Source organism: Rhinolophus ferrumequinum, chromosome 22 (genome assembly GCF_004115265.2).
Source record: "Rhinolophus ferrumequinum isolate MPI-CBG mRhiFer1 chromosome 22, mRhiFer1_v1.p, whole genome shotgun sequence".
Classification (NCBI taxonomy): domain Eukaryota; kingdom Metazoa; phylum Chordata; class Mammalia; order Chiroptera; family Rhinolophidae; genus Rhinolophus; species Rhinolophus ferrumequinum.
Window position 1 is genome coordinate 26,709,726 of NC_046305.1, and position 20,907 is coordinate 26,730,632.

Consider the following 20,907-nt stretch of genomic DNA (forward strand, 5'->3'; position numbering starts at 1 on the left):
AAAGGGGATAACGGAGGCCAGAATTCCTTGAATAGACACGAAGGGGTAGGATCTAGGAGGCTTCTTTGCTTGTAATGGGATTGAAGGCAGAGTGTGTGGATCCAGATGCAGGTAGATTGGTCGATCTGGTGGTGGAAATATGAGGTTATTTATGTCCAATTGCATCTGTTTTCTCAGTAAAGTATGAAGTGTGATTGTAAGTTGAGAATGTATATTTATGGGAATGCTGGAAATATGAATAAAGAAATATATGTGTAGGAGAAGCAAAGCTACTGCGGATATGGATACCTGTAGGAGTGCCTGGCATTGATGGAATTTCTGATCACAAATATGAAATGAGTCAGTCATTATGTTTGAGTGCTTTTCTCCTGCACTGATTATAGCTGCAAGGGTGTAGGCTCAGAATAAGTGTGTAGTTGGGTTTAACTTGGGCTGGAATTTTGCCAGAGAAGAATGTTGAAGCAGGAGAGGGGCAAGAGGATGAAGGGTCTTTACAAGGGGGTCGTTTTAATGCTGGATCATGGAATTTACACTCAGTAAGGAGGGAAGTGAAAGAGGGTGATGAATCATAAAACAGCGGTAATGGTAATGGTTTGGAGGTTTCTGGGGGTTGATTAGTTACTATAAGGATATCAGGTCAGTGAGTTGGAGAAATAGGAGGTGGTGTCCAGAGTGTGGGATGCTTGGAAATAAGATTTTGGAGGCAGTATTGACTCTGATAAATGAAGTCAAAAGCTCTACACCCTTTATCTCAAGCCCAGCAAAATCTTTAAAAATAAACATAATTAACTGAGGTTTAAATTATCTTCTGCTAAAGTGCCAGTCAGTTTGCCAGTGCAAAGACTTCTTGTCTTCCCCAACACGTACACAGCCACAGTAACAGGTCGTTATCTTTGCGTACAGAGCTACCCCGCCTCTGCCCTCTACTTGATAGCAGGCATGAGGAGGCTGGTTCACACTTTATTTACCTGTTGAGACTGACAAGGCAAAGTCACATAATCCTATAGCTTTCCAATACTTTATGATTGCATTTTCCACTCTTTAAAAAATTTCCAAGGTAAGGAAAATAAAAATTATGTATTTAATGACTAAATGGGAAAGGGGAAACTGATTCAGGAAAGTTTTAAGAAATTTTTTTCAGGAGCATATATTGTTAGTGACAAATTTGACAGCAAAATGCAAGAAGCTTGGTCATAAGGAAGATGCTATTATTTTAAAGTATTATTACTCTTGTAGTCAACATTTACTGGTCACCTATTATATGCCAGTCAACATGCGGGGTCATTGGTTCCTAAAACTCTTTGGTCTCAGGACCCCTTTATACTCTTAAAAAAATTATTGAGGACCGCAAGAAATTTTTGTTTGTGTGTATTATATCTATCGATAGTTACTGTTTTAGAACTCAAAACTGAGGAATTCAAAATATTCATTGAAAAATAGTAAACTCGTTACATGTTAACATAAATAACATTTTTTAATGAAAAAAATACTTTTTAAGACAAAAACGTTTAGCAAGAAGAGTGGCATTGTTTTACACTTTTTCCCAAATGTCTTTAATATCTGGCTTAATAGAAGACAGCTGAAATATCATATATGCTTTTATAGTGAATCTGTTGCCAGATTACATATGTACATATCCTCTAGAAGATAAACATCCTCTGTAAGTAAACTCATGAGAAAGTGAGAGTTAAAAAGGAAAATAATAGTTTAGTATTCTGAAAACATTTTTGACCTTGAAGACCCTCTGAAAGGGTCTTAAAATGGGATCCCCAGCATACCGGACCATACTTTGGGAACCACTGTGCTAGGTTTTGGGACACAGCACTCAAGGAACTGAGATCAGCAGGAGAGAACATTTCCAGTATGCAGTATATAGTGTAGAGTGTTAAGCTCTAATAGAGTATAATAATAGAATTTTGACTTGGAAGAGCAGCGGACTTAAGGTGTTGATATTTGAGTTGGACCTTGAAACGTGAGTAGTAGTTATATAACAGGGCAGGCGAGGGCTTTCTTGGCTAAGAAACAGCTTGAGTAAAGGCATGAAACAAGTCCTCATGAAACAAGGCATGAAACATGAAACAATGTTCTTAGAATATAACATGCATGAAGGCAAGTTACTAAAGAGAAGGCTGGAAAAGTGGGAGGATAGACTGAAGAGAGCCTGTATTCTTTAGGCAGTAGGAAACAATTTTATTAGCTGATAAATAACAAATACTAACTATTGTTTGTGCCCCTACTCTATCTAGGCTGGGCTCTATATTAGGAATTTAGTTCTTTCACCACCCCATAGGAAAAGGAACTATTAGCCTCATTTTACAACCGAAGAAACTGAAGCTCTTGAGTTTTTGATTTGCATATTTGGATTTCTTTTCTATTATAATACTGACTCCTATTATTAATACATCTTTCTGAAGTTCTTAGAATTGGAAATGAGATATTTCCAGAGGTATGTATAATATAATAAGAAGTAAAACCACAGAATTTGAGGACCTCTTAGTTTTCTAGAAAGAAGTGGCTGTTCCTTGAGCAGTCCCTGTGAAGCAGGAGGAGCTGCTGGCCTCCTCATGGCTCCTAAAAGCTCTTCCTGCTCATAACTGCTACCCTCTCTCTGTAATAGATACTTGACTTCAGGTCAATTAAAAAGTTTTACTGTGTTTCCCCGAAAGTAAGACCTAGTCAGACAATCAGCTCTAATATCTCTTTTGGAGCAAAAATTAATGTAAGACCCGGTATTATATTATATTATATTATTATATTATATTATATTATATTATATTATATTATATTATATTATATTATACTATATTATATTATATTATACTATAAAGACCCAGTCTTATAGTAAAATAAGATTGGGTCTTATATTAATTTTTGCTCCAAAAGATGAATCAGAGCTGATTGTCTGGCTAAGGTCTTATTTTCAGGGAAACACGGTAGTAAAAATAAGCAAATGAACTAAGACCAAACTCACAAGAGAATCAAATATAGCAGCTAAAATTATCAGACGAAAGTTTTAAAAAGGATAATGATCTGTGCTTCCTTCTTTGGATTTGCTTCTGGGGCCTCAGGATATAAGTATGATTTGAATGCGTTGCGTATTGGAAAGCATGAAAGAAAGTAAACAGTTCTGGGGACTATGTTTCTTTCCTCCTGTTACTTGGGTTTACTCCACTGAAAAGGTATACGTATTTCCCGGAAAATAAGACCTAGCCGGACCATCAGCTCTAATGTGTCTTTTGGAGCAAAACTTAATATAAGACCAGATATTATATTATATTATTATAAGAGCCGGTCTTATATTATACACGGTATTATTATATTATATTATATATTATATTTATTATATTATAAAGACCCGATCTTACAGTAAAATAAGACCGGTCTTATATTAATTTTTGCTCCAAAAGAGGCATTAGAGCTGATGGTCTGACTAGGTCTTATTTTTCCGGGGAACACGGTAGTTGAATAGGGACACCACCTGAGAAACAAGAGTTTTTTCTGGAGGATGTATTTTCCTGGAGGATGTATGTGGGTTGGATGCTGGAAAACCTCAAAGCTAGATTCCAGGCAAAAATAGTGTTTTAGAAATCCTCAAATCAAGGGGGCAGGAATGCTAAGAACGATTCACTTTTCACTCCTATCAATCACTCCAGATTACATGTGTTTTAACACCAGATTGTGTTTTAGCACAAGACGTGTATTTATTTACACAGCACTGTCCAACTCTTTTACTTAAGATTTCAGATGGTGATCTACTTAGCACTCAACAATACTGAACAGCAATATATGCAAGTCTAACACAAATGTGTACACTTGGGCGTGTATTGGGCCCTTAAAGGGGCTCTAGGGAACTTCTGGGTTATCTGGAAACGCTTCCGTTCGCCCAGAGGGCGGGGCGGGAGCCGCCTCCTAGGAGACCACCGAGAAGCAAGTACGCACGCGCAGACTCTGGGCCCGGCTGATGCAACCTCCGGCACGCAAGCCGGATCTACTAAGAGTAAGGAAGCCGACAGGGACCCGGGCCAGTCCAATCAGCGGCCGCCCGGAAGAGCGCGGAAGGACCCGCCCGCCCGACTCTGCGAGTGACGTTTGGCAGCGCTTGGCTGGTGGCGTAAGGCCCGTCGTCCTGGTTCCCGGCCGGTTGCCTGGGGGTGTCCGGCCTCGGCGCTGGCCCTGCGGCCATTTTAGCTCAGGTTTGTCCCCGAGCCTGCTGGCCGCCCAGTCCTTCCCGGGCGTGCTGTGAGGGGCTTGTTAACGGTCCGTCTCTTGTGGAAAGTGGCGCGGCCGCCGCTGGAGGCCTCTGTATGGTGGAGAGGCCTCGAGCCGATTAGGACCGCTACTTCCCGCCGGCATGGGTGTTGTCGCCGCCGCTGTATCCAGCGCCGGCCATTCCGGACTGGGGCCTGCCGCCTGTGGCCGAAGCCGCTGCCCTCTGTGGCTCTTCTGCTGGCCCGGGGACCGGCCTGGGGCGCCGACAACGCCGCGAGGCGAGGCCGGGACCGTCTAGGCCTCTCCGGATCCTGTCCGAGCTCCTGCCTCCTGGTCCGCGTACCTCGCTGAGACACTGTCAAGAGCCGGGCGATGGAACCGGGAACGGACGGGCCACGAGGAGGGCTGGCGCCTCGGACGGGCCCCCTGTTCCGGCTGCCCTTCTTTCGTCGGCGCTCGCCACCAAGCACTGTCAGGTTCCCCACACCTCTTGTCGCGGAGCATCCCGGGGACCCTAAAACGGCTTCCTCTCCCCGGCCTGACGCTCGGACCAGCTACTGGATGAAGCTCCTTTCCCAGCTCTTCGCGCCTCTCCCCATCCTGCTTCAGAAGCTGCTGATTTGGAGCCAGCTTTTCAGTGGGATGATTCCGACCAGATGGATAGATTACACTGGAGGCTACAGCGCCCTGAGATCCCTGAGAGCTCGGGAGGACCTGGCTGGTCCCGCGTCGCAGAAATCTCTGAGTGCGCTGCGGCTGGACCCCTCGGCCGACTCGACTGCCAGTCTCCTGGACTGGCCACAGGAGGAGATCCACTGGCAGCGCTCGTCCCCCGATCTAGAATTGGAACTGAAAGCCCAGGGAAGAGCCATGAACCCTGCGGCCCACGCATTTCTCCTCGAGCAGCAGCTGTGGGGAGTGGAACTGTTGCCGAATACCCTTCAAACCCGGCTGCTCTCTGACCGGGAACTTGGCTCTTCACCCTCCGGGCCTCGAAACCTTCAGCGCTTAAGCAATTTCAACGCCGTCTCTTATTTGCTGAACCCCTCTTATCTGGACTGCCTGCCGCTGGTAGAGCTCAGCTATCAGAACGGCATCGGAAGTGGCACGCTAGTTGACTTCCAGACTGTAAGCTCAGAGAGCAGCTGTCTGCCTGAGGACCATTCTCATCCCCAGCCACTGAATGCTGAGGTCACTCGCGCCTCGTGGCAGGGATGTCCACCTCTTTCTAGAGAAGAAGGTCTGCCAGAAATTCACCATGTTCGCATGAAACGGTTGGAATTCCTTCAACATTCTATCAAGGGGCAAGCGTTACCTACCCCTGACCAAGATCATGGCTACCACAGCCTGGAGGAGGAACACAGCCTTCTCCGGTTGGACCCGAAGCCCTGCAGAGATAGTCTGACATCCTTTGTTCCCCCTGCTGGAGCCATTCCCGGAACCGCCCAGGGACCCACGGAGGAAAAAATAGAATTGACTAAAGAGGTTCCTCTTGCTTTGGAAAAACAGGGCCCTTCGGAAAGCTGTGCATCTTGTGAGGTACCTATGGAAAGAGAGCCAGGGGAAGACCAAATAACTGTAGTTGACTCCTCAGACATAGACGATGACCTTCCCATTTCTGCCAGACCAGCGTGTAGTAACAGATTGATAGATTACATTTTGGGAGGTGTATCCAGTGACCAGGAAACAAATTCTGATTCAGAAGGTGTGGACTGGGATGAGGAAGCTGAGGATGATGGTTTTGATAGTGATAGGTCACTCTCAGAATCAGACGAACAGGACTCTGAAGGCCTTCACCTGTGGAACTCTTTCTACAGTGTAGATCCTTATAATCCCCAAAACTTTACAGCAGCGATTCAGACTGCTGCCAGAATTGTTCCTGGGGGCTCTTCTGACTCAGAGAAGGATTTGCCTGACAAGTCTGATTTAGAGAATTCTCTCCAAACTGGAAACCTTCTTGAGTCTCCTGACCATAATTCTGGGGAGGAAGATGACTGGGAATCTAGTGCAGATGAAGCAGAGAGTCTCAAACTGTGGAACTCTTTCTGTAATTCGGATGACCCTTACAACCTTTTAAATTTTAAAGCTCCTTTTCAAACATCAGGGAAAAATTGGAAAGCCTGTCATGATTCAGAGAGGCCATCTGAGTCCATTGTGGCCATTTCTGAGTGTCACACCTTACTGTCCTGTAAGGAGCAACTGTTAGGGAGCCGAGATAGTGAATGTTCAGACTTGGTACCTGCTGGGGTTCTTTCTGGAGAAAGACATACGCATATCAAGAGAAAAAAGGTTTGTTTCTTTCTTTTAACCTGCTTAATAATTTGTAAGAACTGTTCTGATGTGGTTAAATATAGCAGAATGCCTTTCCTGGAGGCATAGTAGTGCATATATTTGAAGGAGGCCTCTAAATGTCTTAAGTCCATATACTTTGATTAGAAAGGATCCCCTTTTTTCTCTCCAGTAGAATGTTTCTGTCTAAATCGGAGATACCAGTATATAGATGTTAGGAAAGTGCCATTTTCATTTGAGTTAGCAGCTCTGCGCTATTTTCCTACAAGCTTCAACTTCTCACTTTTTTAAGGAACAGAAAAATTAAACCTTGGGTATACATGATTTAATTTTTTCTAGAGATTGGGAAAGTCAAAGTATAGCCATAGCATTAAAAATATTGTTAAGGCAGTGTGTCGTGGTAAGTGTCTTCATTCCTGTCCATTGAAAGCCAAAGAGATGATGGTGCCAAGGAGCAAGTCAGACTCACCTGGTTTTTGCCATGAAAGGAAATAATTAATTTCAGTATTAAAAAGTTTGTGACATGTATATGATTTTGATTAATGGCCAAAAACAATACAGGAAATAGTATTGCCTTTTCTTTAAGAATGCAATACTAGTTATCATTGGCTATCTATAGGTTAATAATCATGTAAAACAATGATGATCATTTATTTGGTTTATCTTGAGTAGTTGCTTTCTATTCCCTGGCTAGTCTTAAAATTTCATAGAACATGTCCTCTTACAACACATTGTCAAGTTAACCTTATTTTGGCAGTCTTTTGAATTGCTTTATTTTTTTCTTTATTGTTGATTCAGCTAAAGTTACTAATTGGAGAGAAATCCTCCCCAAACACATAGGATACCTTTTATTGTAGAGGAAAAGATTCTTCAGTTACCCATACCTTTATTTGGACAGAGAAAGGAGTGGGTGAATCATTATTGACCTCAGATTCTGCAGCATCAGGGAGTTTCCAATGGACAGTACCCTCATCCATTGGTTCCAAATGTCCAGCTTAATACTTTGAAACTATTCGTGGGGTAGAAAATACATCTAAATGTGGTAATCTTATGTCTTACCTGTAGATGCAGAATAAGTCATGTTAAAAATTAAATTTTAGGCTTGGCCGGTTAGCTCAGTAGGTTAGAGCACAGTGCTCTTAACAACAAGGTTGCTGGTTCGATCCCTGCATGGGCCAGTGTGAGCTGCGCCCTCCACAACGAGATTGAAACAACTACTTGACTTGGAGCTGATGGGTCCTGGAAAAACACACTTAAAAAAAAAATTAAATTTTAGTTTAGATCTCTGTAAATGTCATCATGAAAGAGCTTTTCTCTCTTTTTAAGGGGCCCCTGACAAAATGACCTTTTTGGTGAATAGGTAGGAAACAAAGTCAAGCAATGGAATGAGCACTTGACATCTGGAGTGCTGCTGTGTTCCCTACTCCTGAGTGATTAGGGCCAAGAGATTTGGGAACACAGCCAAACCTAAGAAGTAACTTGACCTCTCATGGCCTTGAGTCACTCATTTATCTGATGGGAATAATAATAATCATATCGTACGAGTTATTGCACGATTCAAATGAGATGAGTAAATAAAAGTAATAATTCACTGCCTTGCCTTTAAATGGTAACTCTTATTGTTTAGGGACATCAGTCCAATTGCATGTCTCATTTTAGCCTGCTCATTGAGTAAAAATGGGATGAGTCAAGTAGGTGTGAGACTATTGATTAAACTAGAAGCAACATTTATAAAATATGTCTAAATACGGTAAAATTATTTGACATCCTTTGACTATCTGACATTCTTTAGGTGTATGGAAATGATGGGTAGTGCTTAATTCTTGAAATGAAGCTTTCAGATCTGGGAATTTAAAATGCTTTGTGTCGTGGTATAACATAGTGTAGATTGTAGAGCCAGACTGAAGGCTTAGATCCCAGTTATACCATGAAGAAGCTGTGTGATTTGAACAAGTCAGTTAACCTGTACATCTGCTTCCTGATCTGTACAATGGTGATGATGATAGTATGTACCCTGTAGGGTTGATGTGAGGTAAATGAGATAAAAATTAAAAATTGGGAGGTGCTTTGAAAAGAGCCTGGTGTATGGTAAACACTATATAAATATTTATTGTTATTTATCTTAGTGACACAATGAATAACACTAGAATGCAATATCTAGTAAGGGGTTACATACCTACTAATTGTCCTCAGGGGCATTTGTTGGCCTCATGTAAAGGGAATGAATGTAGTGGGCCACAGTGGGATTAGCTGATGTAATTATTGAATATAAAGTGAGTACTTAATTACTTTTGGAGTTTGATATCTTACAAAGAAACTTCTATATTAGAAATTTAGGGGTCAACAGGGCCTGTCACTCATTGCATGTGATCATGTGTATAATAATATTCACAATTTCATGTATTAGGTTGGTGCAAAAGTAATTGCGGTGTTTGCAGTTATTTTTAACCTTTTATTTATTTTTTATTTATTTATTTTTTTTATTTTTAACCTTTTAAACCGCAATTACTTTTGCACCAACCTAATGTATCCTCTTATAGTGTAGCATATTGAGAAGGAATACAAAGAGGGTTTTTTATCTTAACTACAAAGTCTTTCATAGTAATGTAGCCTTAAAGATATGTTAATTTTGCTGCACTTTAAGTAACTTTCTCTTCTGTATTCTGATTATAAAAGTAATAGAAGAATAATACTACACGTTCATGATTTAAAACTTGGAAAGCATTGAAGTGAAATTTCTTTTAAAAAGGAAGAACAGAAATAAGTGAAGAGTTTGTCAAAGCTTTTGTGCTATTATAAAAGCACTCACTTCCAGGTATATATTTTTGAAACATTTGTCATTTTGGAGGAAGAGTATCGTGACTGTATTTCCCTAAGGATTGAAAAAAAAAAAAGTAAGGATTAATAACATCAGGAAAGTCACAGTTCCCCATCTGGATTCATTTTATTAACATCAAAAACCAAGAAGAGGTGGGAGGGATGACAAGATGAGGGATCGGGGATGTGACTGTGTGTGTATAAGAAATTAAGATGGCATTTGTCCACTGTTTTATTCAGATGTCATCTAGTCAAAACTCTTAACTTCCATTTATAGCTGAGACCAAATATTCTTGTAAGATACTCCATATTCCAAAAGACTAAAGGGTTAATTACCTCAATGATGATTGTAAGATCCCAGAGAGTGATTAAAGTTAGTCTTTGTCTTCATAGGTAACCTTCCTTGAAGAAGTTACTGAGTATTATATAAGTGGTGATGAGGATCGCAAAGGACCATGGGAAGAATTTGCACGGGATGGATGCAGGTTCCAGAAACGAATTCAAGAAACAGAAGACGCCATTGGATATTGCTTGACATTTGAGCACAGAGAAAGAATGTTTCACAGACTCCAGGAAACATGCTTCAAAGGACTTCATGTTTCGAGTCATGTTCAGATGATTTGATAGCCTCTGTCCCTAGCATACACTAACCCTTACTTGAGAGAGGTTTCTTTTCAAACAAAAATTGGCAGCTGTCCTTTGACTTTTTTTTAAGAGGATATGTAACTTGGATCCAGCGACCTTATTTAATATTGTTTTACAACATATCCCACTCAGAAATGTTCAGGTTTGAAGCCAAACCCTGATAATGAAGGATGAGATGGTGTGATTTCTAATCTTCCCCTGTTTTATTTAGTTGGATGTGTTTTTGGATGTTTGCTTGCTGAGGTGAAAAGGGAACCTTTTAAGGTGTAATTTTGCACTTCCAAAACTTATTTTCTTGGGAAACAGTACAGGGTTCAAAGCCAATTTTCCATTTTAATTTAAATTATGTATATATGTCTTAAAACTTTGGGCTCTTTTTTTTTCTTCCTCTTCAGCATTCAGAAATTAATGGACTTTTATGTTTTCTCTATATTTTCTTAGTGATTTGGCCCATCTGCCTTAAGGCTAAGAAAATAATCTTGCATATGCTACCAACTTAAGGTACATTATCTTGTGTAACTTTTTTTTTCTTCTAAAAATGTCTTGTGTTGAAAATGTGTTGGGTGTTTATTTCTAGGTTAGGTTCTACCTAAAATATTTCCAAGGACTGACACAAAACCTTCATGTGTGGTAGTCTCTGCTACTTTGGGAAAGCTGCATCTTTTCTGCCAAATTTTAACACCTAATATATTTAATTTCTGTGCAAACTGTTGGAGAGGGTTCTGTATATGTTATTGTAGTTTCCAGTTGAATGGCTCTTTCAGCAGATGGAAGTTGTTGTAAAAGACACCAGAAAGTAATAATTACATCAATAATTACATTAATTTTTTAAAATTAAGAGCCTAGAATTTTCCTAGGAAGAAGATAGGACAAATCAGAGCAATTTGGTTTTGTTGTATATGCTGTCAACAGAAAACCAGTATTACTAATATGCCTCGGCACTGTCACTTTTAAAACCTGTCAGGGTGACACTGTAAACTTGGAAATGGGCAGTTCTGAATTTTCCATTTTGAAATGTACATACAGGCTTCAGTCAGTATCCAAGTTTATTGTGTTCTACAGTTTTAATAATGAGAGAAGTAATAATGAGAGAAGAGCTATACTTTCAAGAAAGGATAGAGCTATAGATTTAACAACCAGAAAGTCTTAATATCTAAAAGCCCAAAGTTTACTTTTTGAATCCAGGTTTTTGCAGTGATTGGTTGTGCTTGGTTTATTTAGGCAGGTCTACATGGTGTGCATCTGGTAGGTTGAGGGAATGTTAACCAACTCCTTAACGGTCTATTTTTACTCCACGTTTTTCCTGTCATAGGTAATGGAAAACATGAGTTATAGAATAGGTGACCTCTTAATTTTGAACTTGTTTCAGTGTGAGGACAATTTTTCATCAGAAGTGCTTGCAGGGTTACTACCTCAGTTTATAATCTACCTGGTCTTTATTTCTGTCTGGTTTGCTTTAAGAACTGCCTCCAGTGTGTTTATATATATTCATACATAAACACACTGAGAGTGCAGCAACATAAAAGTTGGTCAGATTTTTGCAGAGTCCTTAGTGTGTTTTCTGCACCTCCACTTTAGGTAATCACAGAGAACGCATTCACAGAATTGAGTAGGACACCGTCAAAGCAGGCTGGTTGCAGGTACCAGTTATGTCAGGTGGAAAGAAGGCATTGTTTGCCTTGAAGGAAGTGTTTTAAAAATGCATAGGCATTCTTTTAAAATCAGAATGAAGTATACTATTTTATGTCAGAGACTTAGGTTGTGTTTTGTGTTTCTGAAATCTAGCACCCCTGCCTATTTGAAAATAATGGATATCTTTATATTGATTGGATTGTGGGAAATTGTTCCCTTGGGTTCCAACCTCAACTTCACTACCAAGTGAGTAAAAGCTTGGTTAACAATTCTTCCATTTGCTACCCTCCTCTAAAAGAATGATCAGAGGGTGATGAGAAGGACAGAAGGGACCATTTTTAGGTTGGATAGAAGACGAAAGACAATTCTTGCCAGTTTAATCCCAATACTAGTTGTTAGAACAAAGTTAAAGGTCCACCATCTTAAAAAGAAAATCCTTGGAAATTTTAATTGAACATTTTAGGCATTTAACGTCTTGCAATGGTGCTTTAAGTATCAGTGTAGCATATGAAAGGCTTTGTACAGACAGATAAAATTTCCTAGTGTTCAAATGTAATAACAGCACCTCTTCATCTTTAACTTGAAATCAAAACTATCAGATTTTATTTTTTTACAATTTAAGGAAGATGAAATTGGGGGACTAGAAGGCTTCTCTACAGACCAATGAGTTACATGTAACCAGTTTGTTGGGATTTTGTAAAATTCTATTTGTGTATGTAACTTAACTAATCTGTAAATTGTAATAAATATATTTGATTATTAAACGTTAATGTGATATTTTGGTTCAGCTTTATATTTTATGTTTCTTAGTATTTTACATTGGTTTTGGAATTACTAGCAGGATTTTCAGGATTAAATCAGGTATTTTTGTAGAAATACTTTAAACTTAGTAAGTAAACTTTAAACTTACTGAACAAATTCCTGGTTTAAAAACGTTATGTGATACGTAAATTGCACCTCAGCTAATTGAAGGGCAGGAATGGTAATGGGATAAATATAATTGCAAACCACATTTTAGTAGTGGAAAGGAGAAGTTGGTTTTTTAAGTATGAAATGCCCCACTTAGAGACGGGATTAGAATGTAAAATTGGCCCCAGCTGTCTTCTGCAAAGAAAATAGTAAAATTAAAAGTGTTCACAGAAGCAGTAAAATTCATATGCTGGGGTTAGCATAGTGTTTCTCTTAAGTAGCAAGGAAATCTGCTTCTCTATTTTGTGTATTATTATTGATAACTATGGTATTGTAAATCATGATGTTCTCTCCCATATACAATATTGAATACATGTGATGGTAACATCAGAAAAAAACTTTTTACCCTGAAAAAAAGACAAACATTTGAGTTATAGCAAGCTTATTAATGGATTAAGGCATAATAGCACTCTTAATTTAGGTATTTGGATCTTCCTAGCTAATGAAGAAAAATTATTAAAGGTGTATTTCTGAACTAGAAGAAAGAAACTTAACATTTAGTTGCAGATAATTAGTGTTTAGTACAAATTGAATTGACAGCCCCAGGTTACACTTTTTTTTAACCACCTTGGGGTTAATTTAAGCATTTTTGGCTGTCTTTTTCCAGGAAGACATATGAAAATAGCTATATTCGCATCAAGCCAGATTTATTATTATGACTATCCCGATATTTTATAGAAATTGTACTGTGTGTTTTTTCTACTTTAATAGAAAGTTTAAAGCAAATATTTAAATAATTGAATTGCTGATAGTTACACATAGAATTTGGTGGTTTCTTGGAGACTTCCTTTGGATCCTTCTCTACATACCTTTTAAAAATAATGGAAATAATTTTTTTCTCATAAAAATGTCATTTATTAAAGCAGCTAATACCGAGATATATGAAGGCATTCTCGGTATATTCTGAAAAAGAATAAGTACGCTGCCCTGGGTGCCTTTTCAAGGTGAGAGACAATTTCATTTTATGTGTAAAGAGATTTTGATGTTTCTTCATTCACTGATTAGGACAAAAATGTCACCTGTTTGGAACTTGTCTACATTGGAAGTTAGGATTCTTTCCTTATGCACTTGAATGCTGTGTGATCAATACAAAACAGCCTTTTTCTCCCTGGATTTGCTTAAGCAAGACTGTTGGTCAGTTATGACTTTAAAATACAGAAGCAGCATGATATCAAGATCTATAATAATAGATGTAATAAATAGGATAAATAGATCTAACCCTGCTCTGAGGATTCATCAAGTAAGCTTTCAATTAATATGTTTTAGTTACAGGTTTAGCATTAGGGAATTTAGAGAGATGGTTTTACACGTGGAATGAGGGCATAGGGTAGAGGTAGTGGTATGTATTACTATGTAACAATTGAGTTAAGTTACTTTTACCAGATTGGCAGATTCCTTAATCTCAGCAGGGTAAAATAGGAAATGGTTTCAGGAAAGTGGGTGGCTGGACCCATGGGGAGAGTACCCTAGAGATCTAGTGAGAAAATAAGGTCTTGGAGATATTTGAAATCCAAAGAGGAGCTAGTCTTCCACAATGAAATTTGAAAACAACCATTCCAGAACATTCACCAGCACTGTAAGGGAAGAAGCTTTGGAACCATTGTTCTTTTAATCTTTTACCCTTCCCTTCATCTAAGTACTATCTTTTTCTTCCAGTTTCTTCCTGCCCTTGCTGAATTATTTTTCACTACTGTTTTATAGAGCCTTACCTACAAGAAGAAGGATGAGGACCTTCGTAACGAAAGAACACAATTGCCAAGGTGTGTGCTCATTAGAGATACTTTCCATCAACAAGAAAGGATCCCACAGAGTTCTTCACTCTGCAGAGCTTACTGCACATTTCCCTACCGGAACATTAGGTTAATACACACGTTTTGAGACTGCAGTAACTTTCAGAAATATCCCACATATATTCAGGGTCAACGTAAAACTGGATTATACTGCTTTGAGTTAGGCCTGCTTTTCTTTTCTTTTCTTTCTTTTTTTTTTTTTTAATATTTTCTCTCATTCTGTGGGTGGTCTTTTCATTTTCCTTTTTTTTTTCTTTTTTTCCCCTTGGGAAAGGGGAACAGTTCTTTATTGGGGAACAGTGTGTACTTCCAGAACGTTTTTCCATGTCAGGTTGGTTGTCCTTTTACTCATAGTTGTGGAGGGTGCCGTTCAGCTTCAAGTTGTTGTCTTTTCAGTCTTAGTTGTGGAGGGTGCAGCTCAGCTCCAGGTCAGGTTGCCGTTGCTAGTTGCAGGGGGCGCAGCCTACCAAGGGACTCGAACTGGCAACCTTGTGGTTGAGAGGATGCGCTCCAACCAACTGATCTATTCGGGAGCTCAGCGGCAGCTCAGCTCAAGGTGCTGTGTTCAATCTTAGTTACAGGGGGCGGAGCCCACCATCCCTAGCAGGACTCGAGGAATTGAACTGATAACCTTAGGGTTGAGAGCCCGCACTCCAACCAACTGAGCCATCAGGGAGGCAGCTCAGCTCAAGGTGCCATGTTCAATCTTAGTTGCAGGGGGCGCTGCCCACCATCCCTTGCAGGACTTGAGAAATTAAACTGACAACCTTGTGGTTGAGAGCCCACTGGCCCATGTGGGAATCGAACCGACAGCCTTCTGAGTTAGCAGCATGGAGCTCTAACCACCTGAGCCACCGGGCTGGCCCTAGGCCTGCTTTTCTTAATAGAGTTCATACATTGGCTCTGAAAGCAAAAATAAGAAAGGAGTCCCAAAACAGTTTTGAAAAAGGCTCATCTGGTGAATATTCTGGAATGGTTGTTTTCAAATTTCATTGTGGAAGACTAGCTCCTCTGGATTTCAAATATCTCCAAGACACCTCTGACAACTCTATACCCCAACCCCTCCTTTTCTTTTCATTTCACCTTTTAAAGTTACGTTCTCTGACCTCATCTTGTTAACATTTTTACTTGTTTCTTGACTGCCACCACCCTTACTAATCTGTAAACTCTGAAAGCAGTAACCTTGTGTGTCTTGTATAGTCTGAGCCCAGAGCCTAGAACTGTACTTGGCACATCATAGATGGTCAACAGATATTTACTGAATGAGTTAATAACTTCAAATCACCTTATCTAGCCTTTATTGAGATTTCATCAACATGGCCATGTCTGATTAGAAACAAGTGTGCCACAATCATAGATGATGTAAAATCACAAGAACTGAATCACAGAATCACAGGTCCTTAGAGTAAGTTCTAAATTTGTAGAATGTAATTACAAATTTCAATTTGGATAGGGATACCACTTCAGTTAATTTGAATGTTATTAATAAGGTGCATGTTAATTGATGAATTTAATATGTGATCAAATCAGCCGAGGCCATTCTTTTCTGGAATTAATATTCTGTACTGGAGTATGAAAGTATTCAAAATGCTTCCCACCACACCAGAGGGGAGGTTTCAGTTCTACTCCCTTGTGGCAAAAGGTTGGCTTTGGGTTGCTAGAGATGCTCTGTTGATTCCACTAGATGGCGTTACTATCTCGGAGTGCCTCATGGATCCTTGTTACTACTAAGCTGATGGCTATCGCTGGCTTGGAGGCTGTTCCTGGTATAACAAGCTGGAAAACTTCCCTGCCCTGCCCGTTCTAGGGCTGTGACTCCACCTTTTTATGGTAACTACCCAGAAGTGGAGGCTGTTCCTTATGGGAGAACAAAGATGTGTATTTGAACACAAACGAGTGAATTGATTCTTCCTGATATACACGGAGGGAGAATAAAATGAACATAGTGAGGATTTAGGGTAGTGCAGGTGACATCTAAGAGGTTGATGTAGGGATATTTGCTGAGTTTTGTGTATTGGGGTTTTTGCAGTTAGGGCTTTATTCTCACTGAACTATTTAAATGCTCAGCATCCAGCTTTATTGCATGCCTGTGCATCAGACATTCTCCATGAGAAGAAGAGAGGGTGCCACACTGCTCAGGACATGGAGAATCACTGTCTAATTAGACTTGTGCATGTGACTGGCCTGGAAGCAGGAAAAGAGACAAGAACTGTTGGACTTGGGTTTCATGCTGGTGTTGCCTGTTTTCTTTTTGGAGCTAGTGGTAGCTAAGGCCAGGTGCATATCCAGGACTGCTCATTGGTAGTTGTACTGGCTCCAAGGCGCTGCCCCCAATCCATATCCAGGGGGGCCCGAATGGAACTCTATTGCATATTGGCGTAGAATTTTCCTGTGCCTGCAGTGACTGAGGCACATTTCAACTGTATTATGGTAAGAGGTTTTTTGTTTTTGTTTTTGTTCTGTACTTTCTGGAATTTACAGAGAAGGTTTTTGCTTATTTTTACTACTAATTGCCGTATTTTCTAGACGTCCACCTGTGAACAGATTCCCTTCCCCAGGACAACCTGCCAAGAGTCACAGCTTGATTGACCTAGAGGGGTGTAACCCAGTATTGCCCGAGAGAGATGCCATTTTTTTAGAGGAATATTGAATTACAGAAGAACAGTCCTGCTGGGAAGTCAAAGAATTAAAGCAGGTACATGTTCTTGCAATTAATTTCCCAGGTTGTTTCAAGTGGGATGACAAGTTACATTAAGACAGTGTCCCTTCTTATTCCTTCTGTTTGGCATAGACCTCCTCAGGGTCCGTTGGGAATATTTACCTTCCTTGATCAGGTTCATCTTCCCTCTAAAGGCTTCCCTCATGATGACTCCATCTCTATATCCTCAGAGTTCATTATCTTGTTTTCAATATTAATAGCACCCTGTACACCTTTTTATCACTGTTCATATAACTAACATTGAGTTGTAATTGTGGTTTGCACTTACTTTTCTTCCTGTCACCTCTTTGGTGGAAAGGTTCTCAGCACAGGGACCAGAATGTCTTAGGTGCACAGTACACATTTCTTTAACTCAACCAACAATTTCCATAGCCTCCTCCTAATGGATAGGGTCCCCCCCCACACACAACAATTAAGTAATTTATTAATTTATGTGTTTCAAAGAAACAAATGTGTGAAAAGGTCTATGTTCAATGTATACATTAGGTTTATTTATAGTACTTGAGATATTTTTGAGAAGCTAGTGTTACTAGTGATGACTTTAAACTTAAGGTTTTAAATCATTTGATGTTATGTCTTCATTACTGATATTTCCTTATCATATAAGTGTTTAGCAAATATTTTCTCCCAGTCTGTGTCTTGCCCTTTCATTTTCTTAATAATGTCATTTGAAGAGCAAAATTTTAAAATCTTGCAGAAGCCCAATTTATCAATTTTTTTTCTTCCACAGTCCATGCTTTTTGTACCCTGTATCAGAAATCTTTCTCTAATGCAAGGTCACAAATATTTTTGTTGTTTTCTTCTGGAAGATTTATAATTTTAACCCTGACATTTAAGTCAATGGTCCATTTTGAGTTAACTTTTGTATGTGGTATGAAGGGTTGCGATTCATGTTTTTGCACATATGAGATATTCGTAGATATTCAATTGTTGAAAAGACTATCCTTTCTCCAATGAATAACCTTGACACTTTTGTTAAAAATCAGTTTACTATATGCTTGGGTCTATTTCTGGAACCTCTATTCTTTTGATTTGCATCTCTGTCCTTACATAAATATCACACTGTCTTGATTACTGTAACTTTATAGTGAGTCTTGAAATCACTGTTGTTGTTGTTTTAAGTTGTTTTGGCTATTTCAGATCCTTTGCATTTGTATTCGAATTTTAGAGCCAGCTTATTAATACTACAATAAAAAAAAAGGCTGCTTAATTGTTGAATGAAATTACACGGACTTTATAGATGGATTTAGGACAAGTTGACATGTTAACAATATTGAGTATTCTTATTGAGTATTCTGATTCATAAACCTAGTATATCCCTCCATTTATTTTTGTCTTTCAACAATATTTTTAGTTTTCAATATACTGATCTTGCACATATTTTGTTACCTTTATCCCTAAATATTTTCTGGTTTTTGATGCTATTGTAAATTGTACGTTTTCAATTCAGTTTCCAATTCTTTGATGCTAATATATGACGATACAATTTATTTTTGTAATTGATCTTACATCCTATGACTTTAGGATTTTTTACACCGATGATCACATTTTAGAATAAAAACAGTTTTGCTCCTTTCTTTCCAATCTGTATATCTTTTGTTTCTTTTTTCTTGCCTTCTTGTACTGAATAGGGTATTTAGTAGATTGTTGAATAGAAGTGGTGAGAGCGGACATCCTTGTCTTGTCAATAGGATTGGTGATATCTTCTCTTTGATTCCTGATGTTGGTAATTTATGTCTTCTCTCTTTTTTGCTTATCAGTTTGGCTAGAGGTTTATCAATTATTTTGATCTTTTCAAAGAACCAGCTTTTGGTTTCATTGATTTTCCTTTATTGTTTTTGTTTTGTTTTGTTTTGCTCTGTTTTGTGTTCTAATACACTAATTTCGGGTTTATAATCTGTTTCCTTCTATACTTTGTGTGTGTAATTTGATTTTCTTTTTCTAATTTCTTAAGGTGAAGCTTAGACCATTGATTCAAAACCTCTATTTTCTTCTACTACAAATACATAATGCAATAAGTTTCCCTATAAGCACTGCTTTATCTGCTTCTCAAATATGTTTATACGTTGTATTTTAATTTTAATTCAGTTCAAGTCATTTTCTAATTTCCTTTCTGCTTTCTTCTTTGACCCATGGAATTTAGAAATATGTTGTTTAATTTCCAAATATTTGGGATTTCCCAAATTTCTTTTTGATTTCTAATGTAATGAGAGGATACTTTGATTTTTAATCCTTTTAAATTTGTTGAGAATTGCTTATGCCCCAGCATATGTTTATTTTATAGAATGTTTCATATATGTTTGACCTAAAAGAAGTGTATGCTGCTATTGCTGGGTGCCATGTTTCCTGTGTTGGTTAGGTCAAATTGGTTGAAGTCTGTTCAAGTTTTCTATATACCTATTGATTTTCTGTCCAGTTTTATCAATTATTGAGAGGGGAATATCAAAATTGTCAGCTATAGTTGTTGAACTGAATTGTTTATTTCTGCCTTCACTACTGTCAGTTTTTACTTCATGTGTTTTGGGGCTCTTTGCTAGGTATATACAAATGTATAATTGTTTATCTTCCTGATTTTGCTCCCTAGGGGACATTTGGAAATGTCTGGCGACATTATTGGTTGTTGAAACTGGGAAGGATGCTGCTGGCATCTAGTGGGTAGAAGCTAAACATTTTACAATACCTGGGACAGCTCCCCACAACAAAGAATTATGATTATTCCTTCCCCTTTCTTCCGCCTCCCCCTACCCCACTCCGGTTCAAGCTGTTGTTTCTCAGTCTAGGTGTGTAGGACACAGCTCCCTGGCCCATGCTGGTATTATGAGCCTTGTGTTCCCCACTGCTGAGGCAGTCGGTCGCCAGTCATCGGTTGGCTGCTTACGGCAGTTCTCACCAGCTGCCGGCCACTCACGCTGGCCACCAGCCACTCATGGCAGCACATGGTGGCCCACGGCAGCTCACTGCCAGCCACTCTCCCTGGCTGCTGGCCACTCACGCTGGCCACTGGCCACTCATGGCGGCACTGTAGCCCACGGCAGCACACTGCAGCCCAGTTCCAGGAAGAGCCATTGTTCACAATCTTAGCTGTAGAAGGCGCGGCTCACTGGCCCATGTGGGAATCCAGCCCGAGACCTTCAGTGTTAGGAGCACAGCGCTCCAACCACCTGAGCCACTGGCCCGCCCACAACAAAGAATTATTAAGCTCTAAATGTCATGTGCTGAGGTTGAGAAATCCAATTGATTTAATACTTCATATTCAAAGCTCTAGCAAGTTTTCAAGAATAAACATGTCTATCTCTCTCTCTCTTTTTATTTTTGTCTGCCTTTGATTCTTTTCCAGAGCCCTGACATGTTTCTCTTTTTTTTGCAGTTTTGTCCAGTTTATTTGTACCAGTTGCTTTTGGTAAAGATTTGCTTATTTCTTCATGCCACCATAGCTGGAAGTCTGATCATCCTTTTGCTTTTAAACTATCTGTCTTTAAAGTAGGTTTCTTGTGGACAGCATGGAAGGATTTTTAAAATCCAATATTGACAATATCTGCCGTTTAATTAGGAATATTTAGACCATTTACATTTAATGTAATTGTCAATAGAGTTGAGTTTAAATTTATTGTCTTTTTGTTTCTTGTATGTTCCATCTGATTTCATTCCTTTTTGTCCTATTTTCCTGCCTTCTCTTGGATTATTTTCCCTGTGATTCCATTTTATCTTCACTGTAGGCTTATTAGCTATACCTCTATTTGATTTGACTTTAGTAATGTTTAAATATACAGCTTTAACTCATCACAGTATACCTTTAAATAATACTATACCACTTCATGTATAGCACTACACACACAC

The 20,907-nt window shown here is 39.1% G+C and overlaps 1 protein-coding gene across 3 annotated transcripts; it reads left to right on the forward strand.

Moving 5' to 3' along the window:
* Positions 1-4,216: 4,216 nt before the first annotated feature.
* PPP1R15B (protein phosphatase 1 regulatory subunit 15B) lies at positions 4,217-17,046 on the forward strand. Of its 3 annotated transcripts, XR_004421518.1 has the most exons (4): positions 4,217-6,498; positions 9,709-10,461; positions 14,263-14,321; positions 16,878-17,046. XR_004421518.1 is itself a non-coding variant. In XM_033092260.1 (2 exons), the coding sequence occupies exons 1-2, from the start codon at positions 4,582-4,584 to the stop codon at positions 9,937-9,939; spliced, it is 2,148 nt and encodes a 715-aa protein (XP_032948151.1). In that variant the 5' UTR covers positions 4,217-4,581; the 3' UTR covers positions 9,940-12,369. The 3 variants fall into 3 exon arrangements, 2 of the variants coding, with proteins under 2 accessions (XP_032948151.1, XP_032948152.1); XM_033092260.1 differs by lacking the exons at positions 14,263-14,321; positions 16,878-17,046 and having other exon boundaries at positions 9,709-12,369; XM_033092261.1 differs by lacking the exons at positions 14,263-14,321; positions 16,878-17,046 and having other exon boundaries at positions 4,217-5,748; positions 9,709-12,369.
* Positions 17,047-20,907: the final 3,861 nt, after the last annotated feature.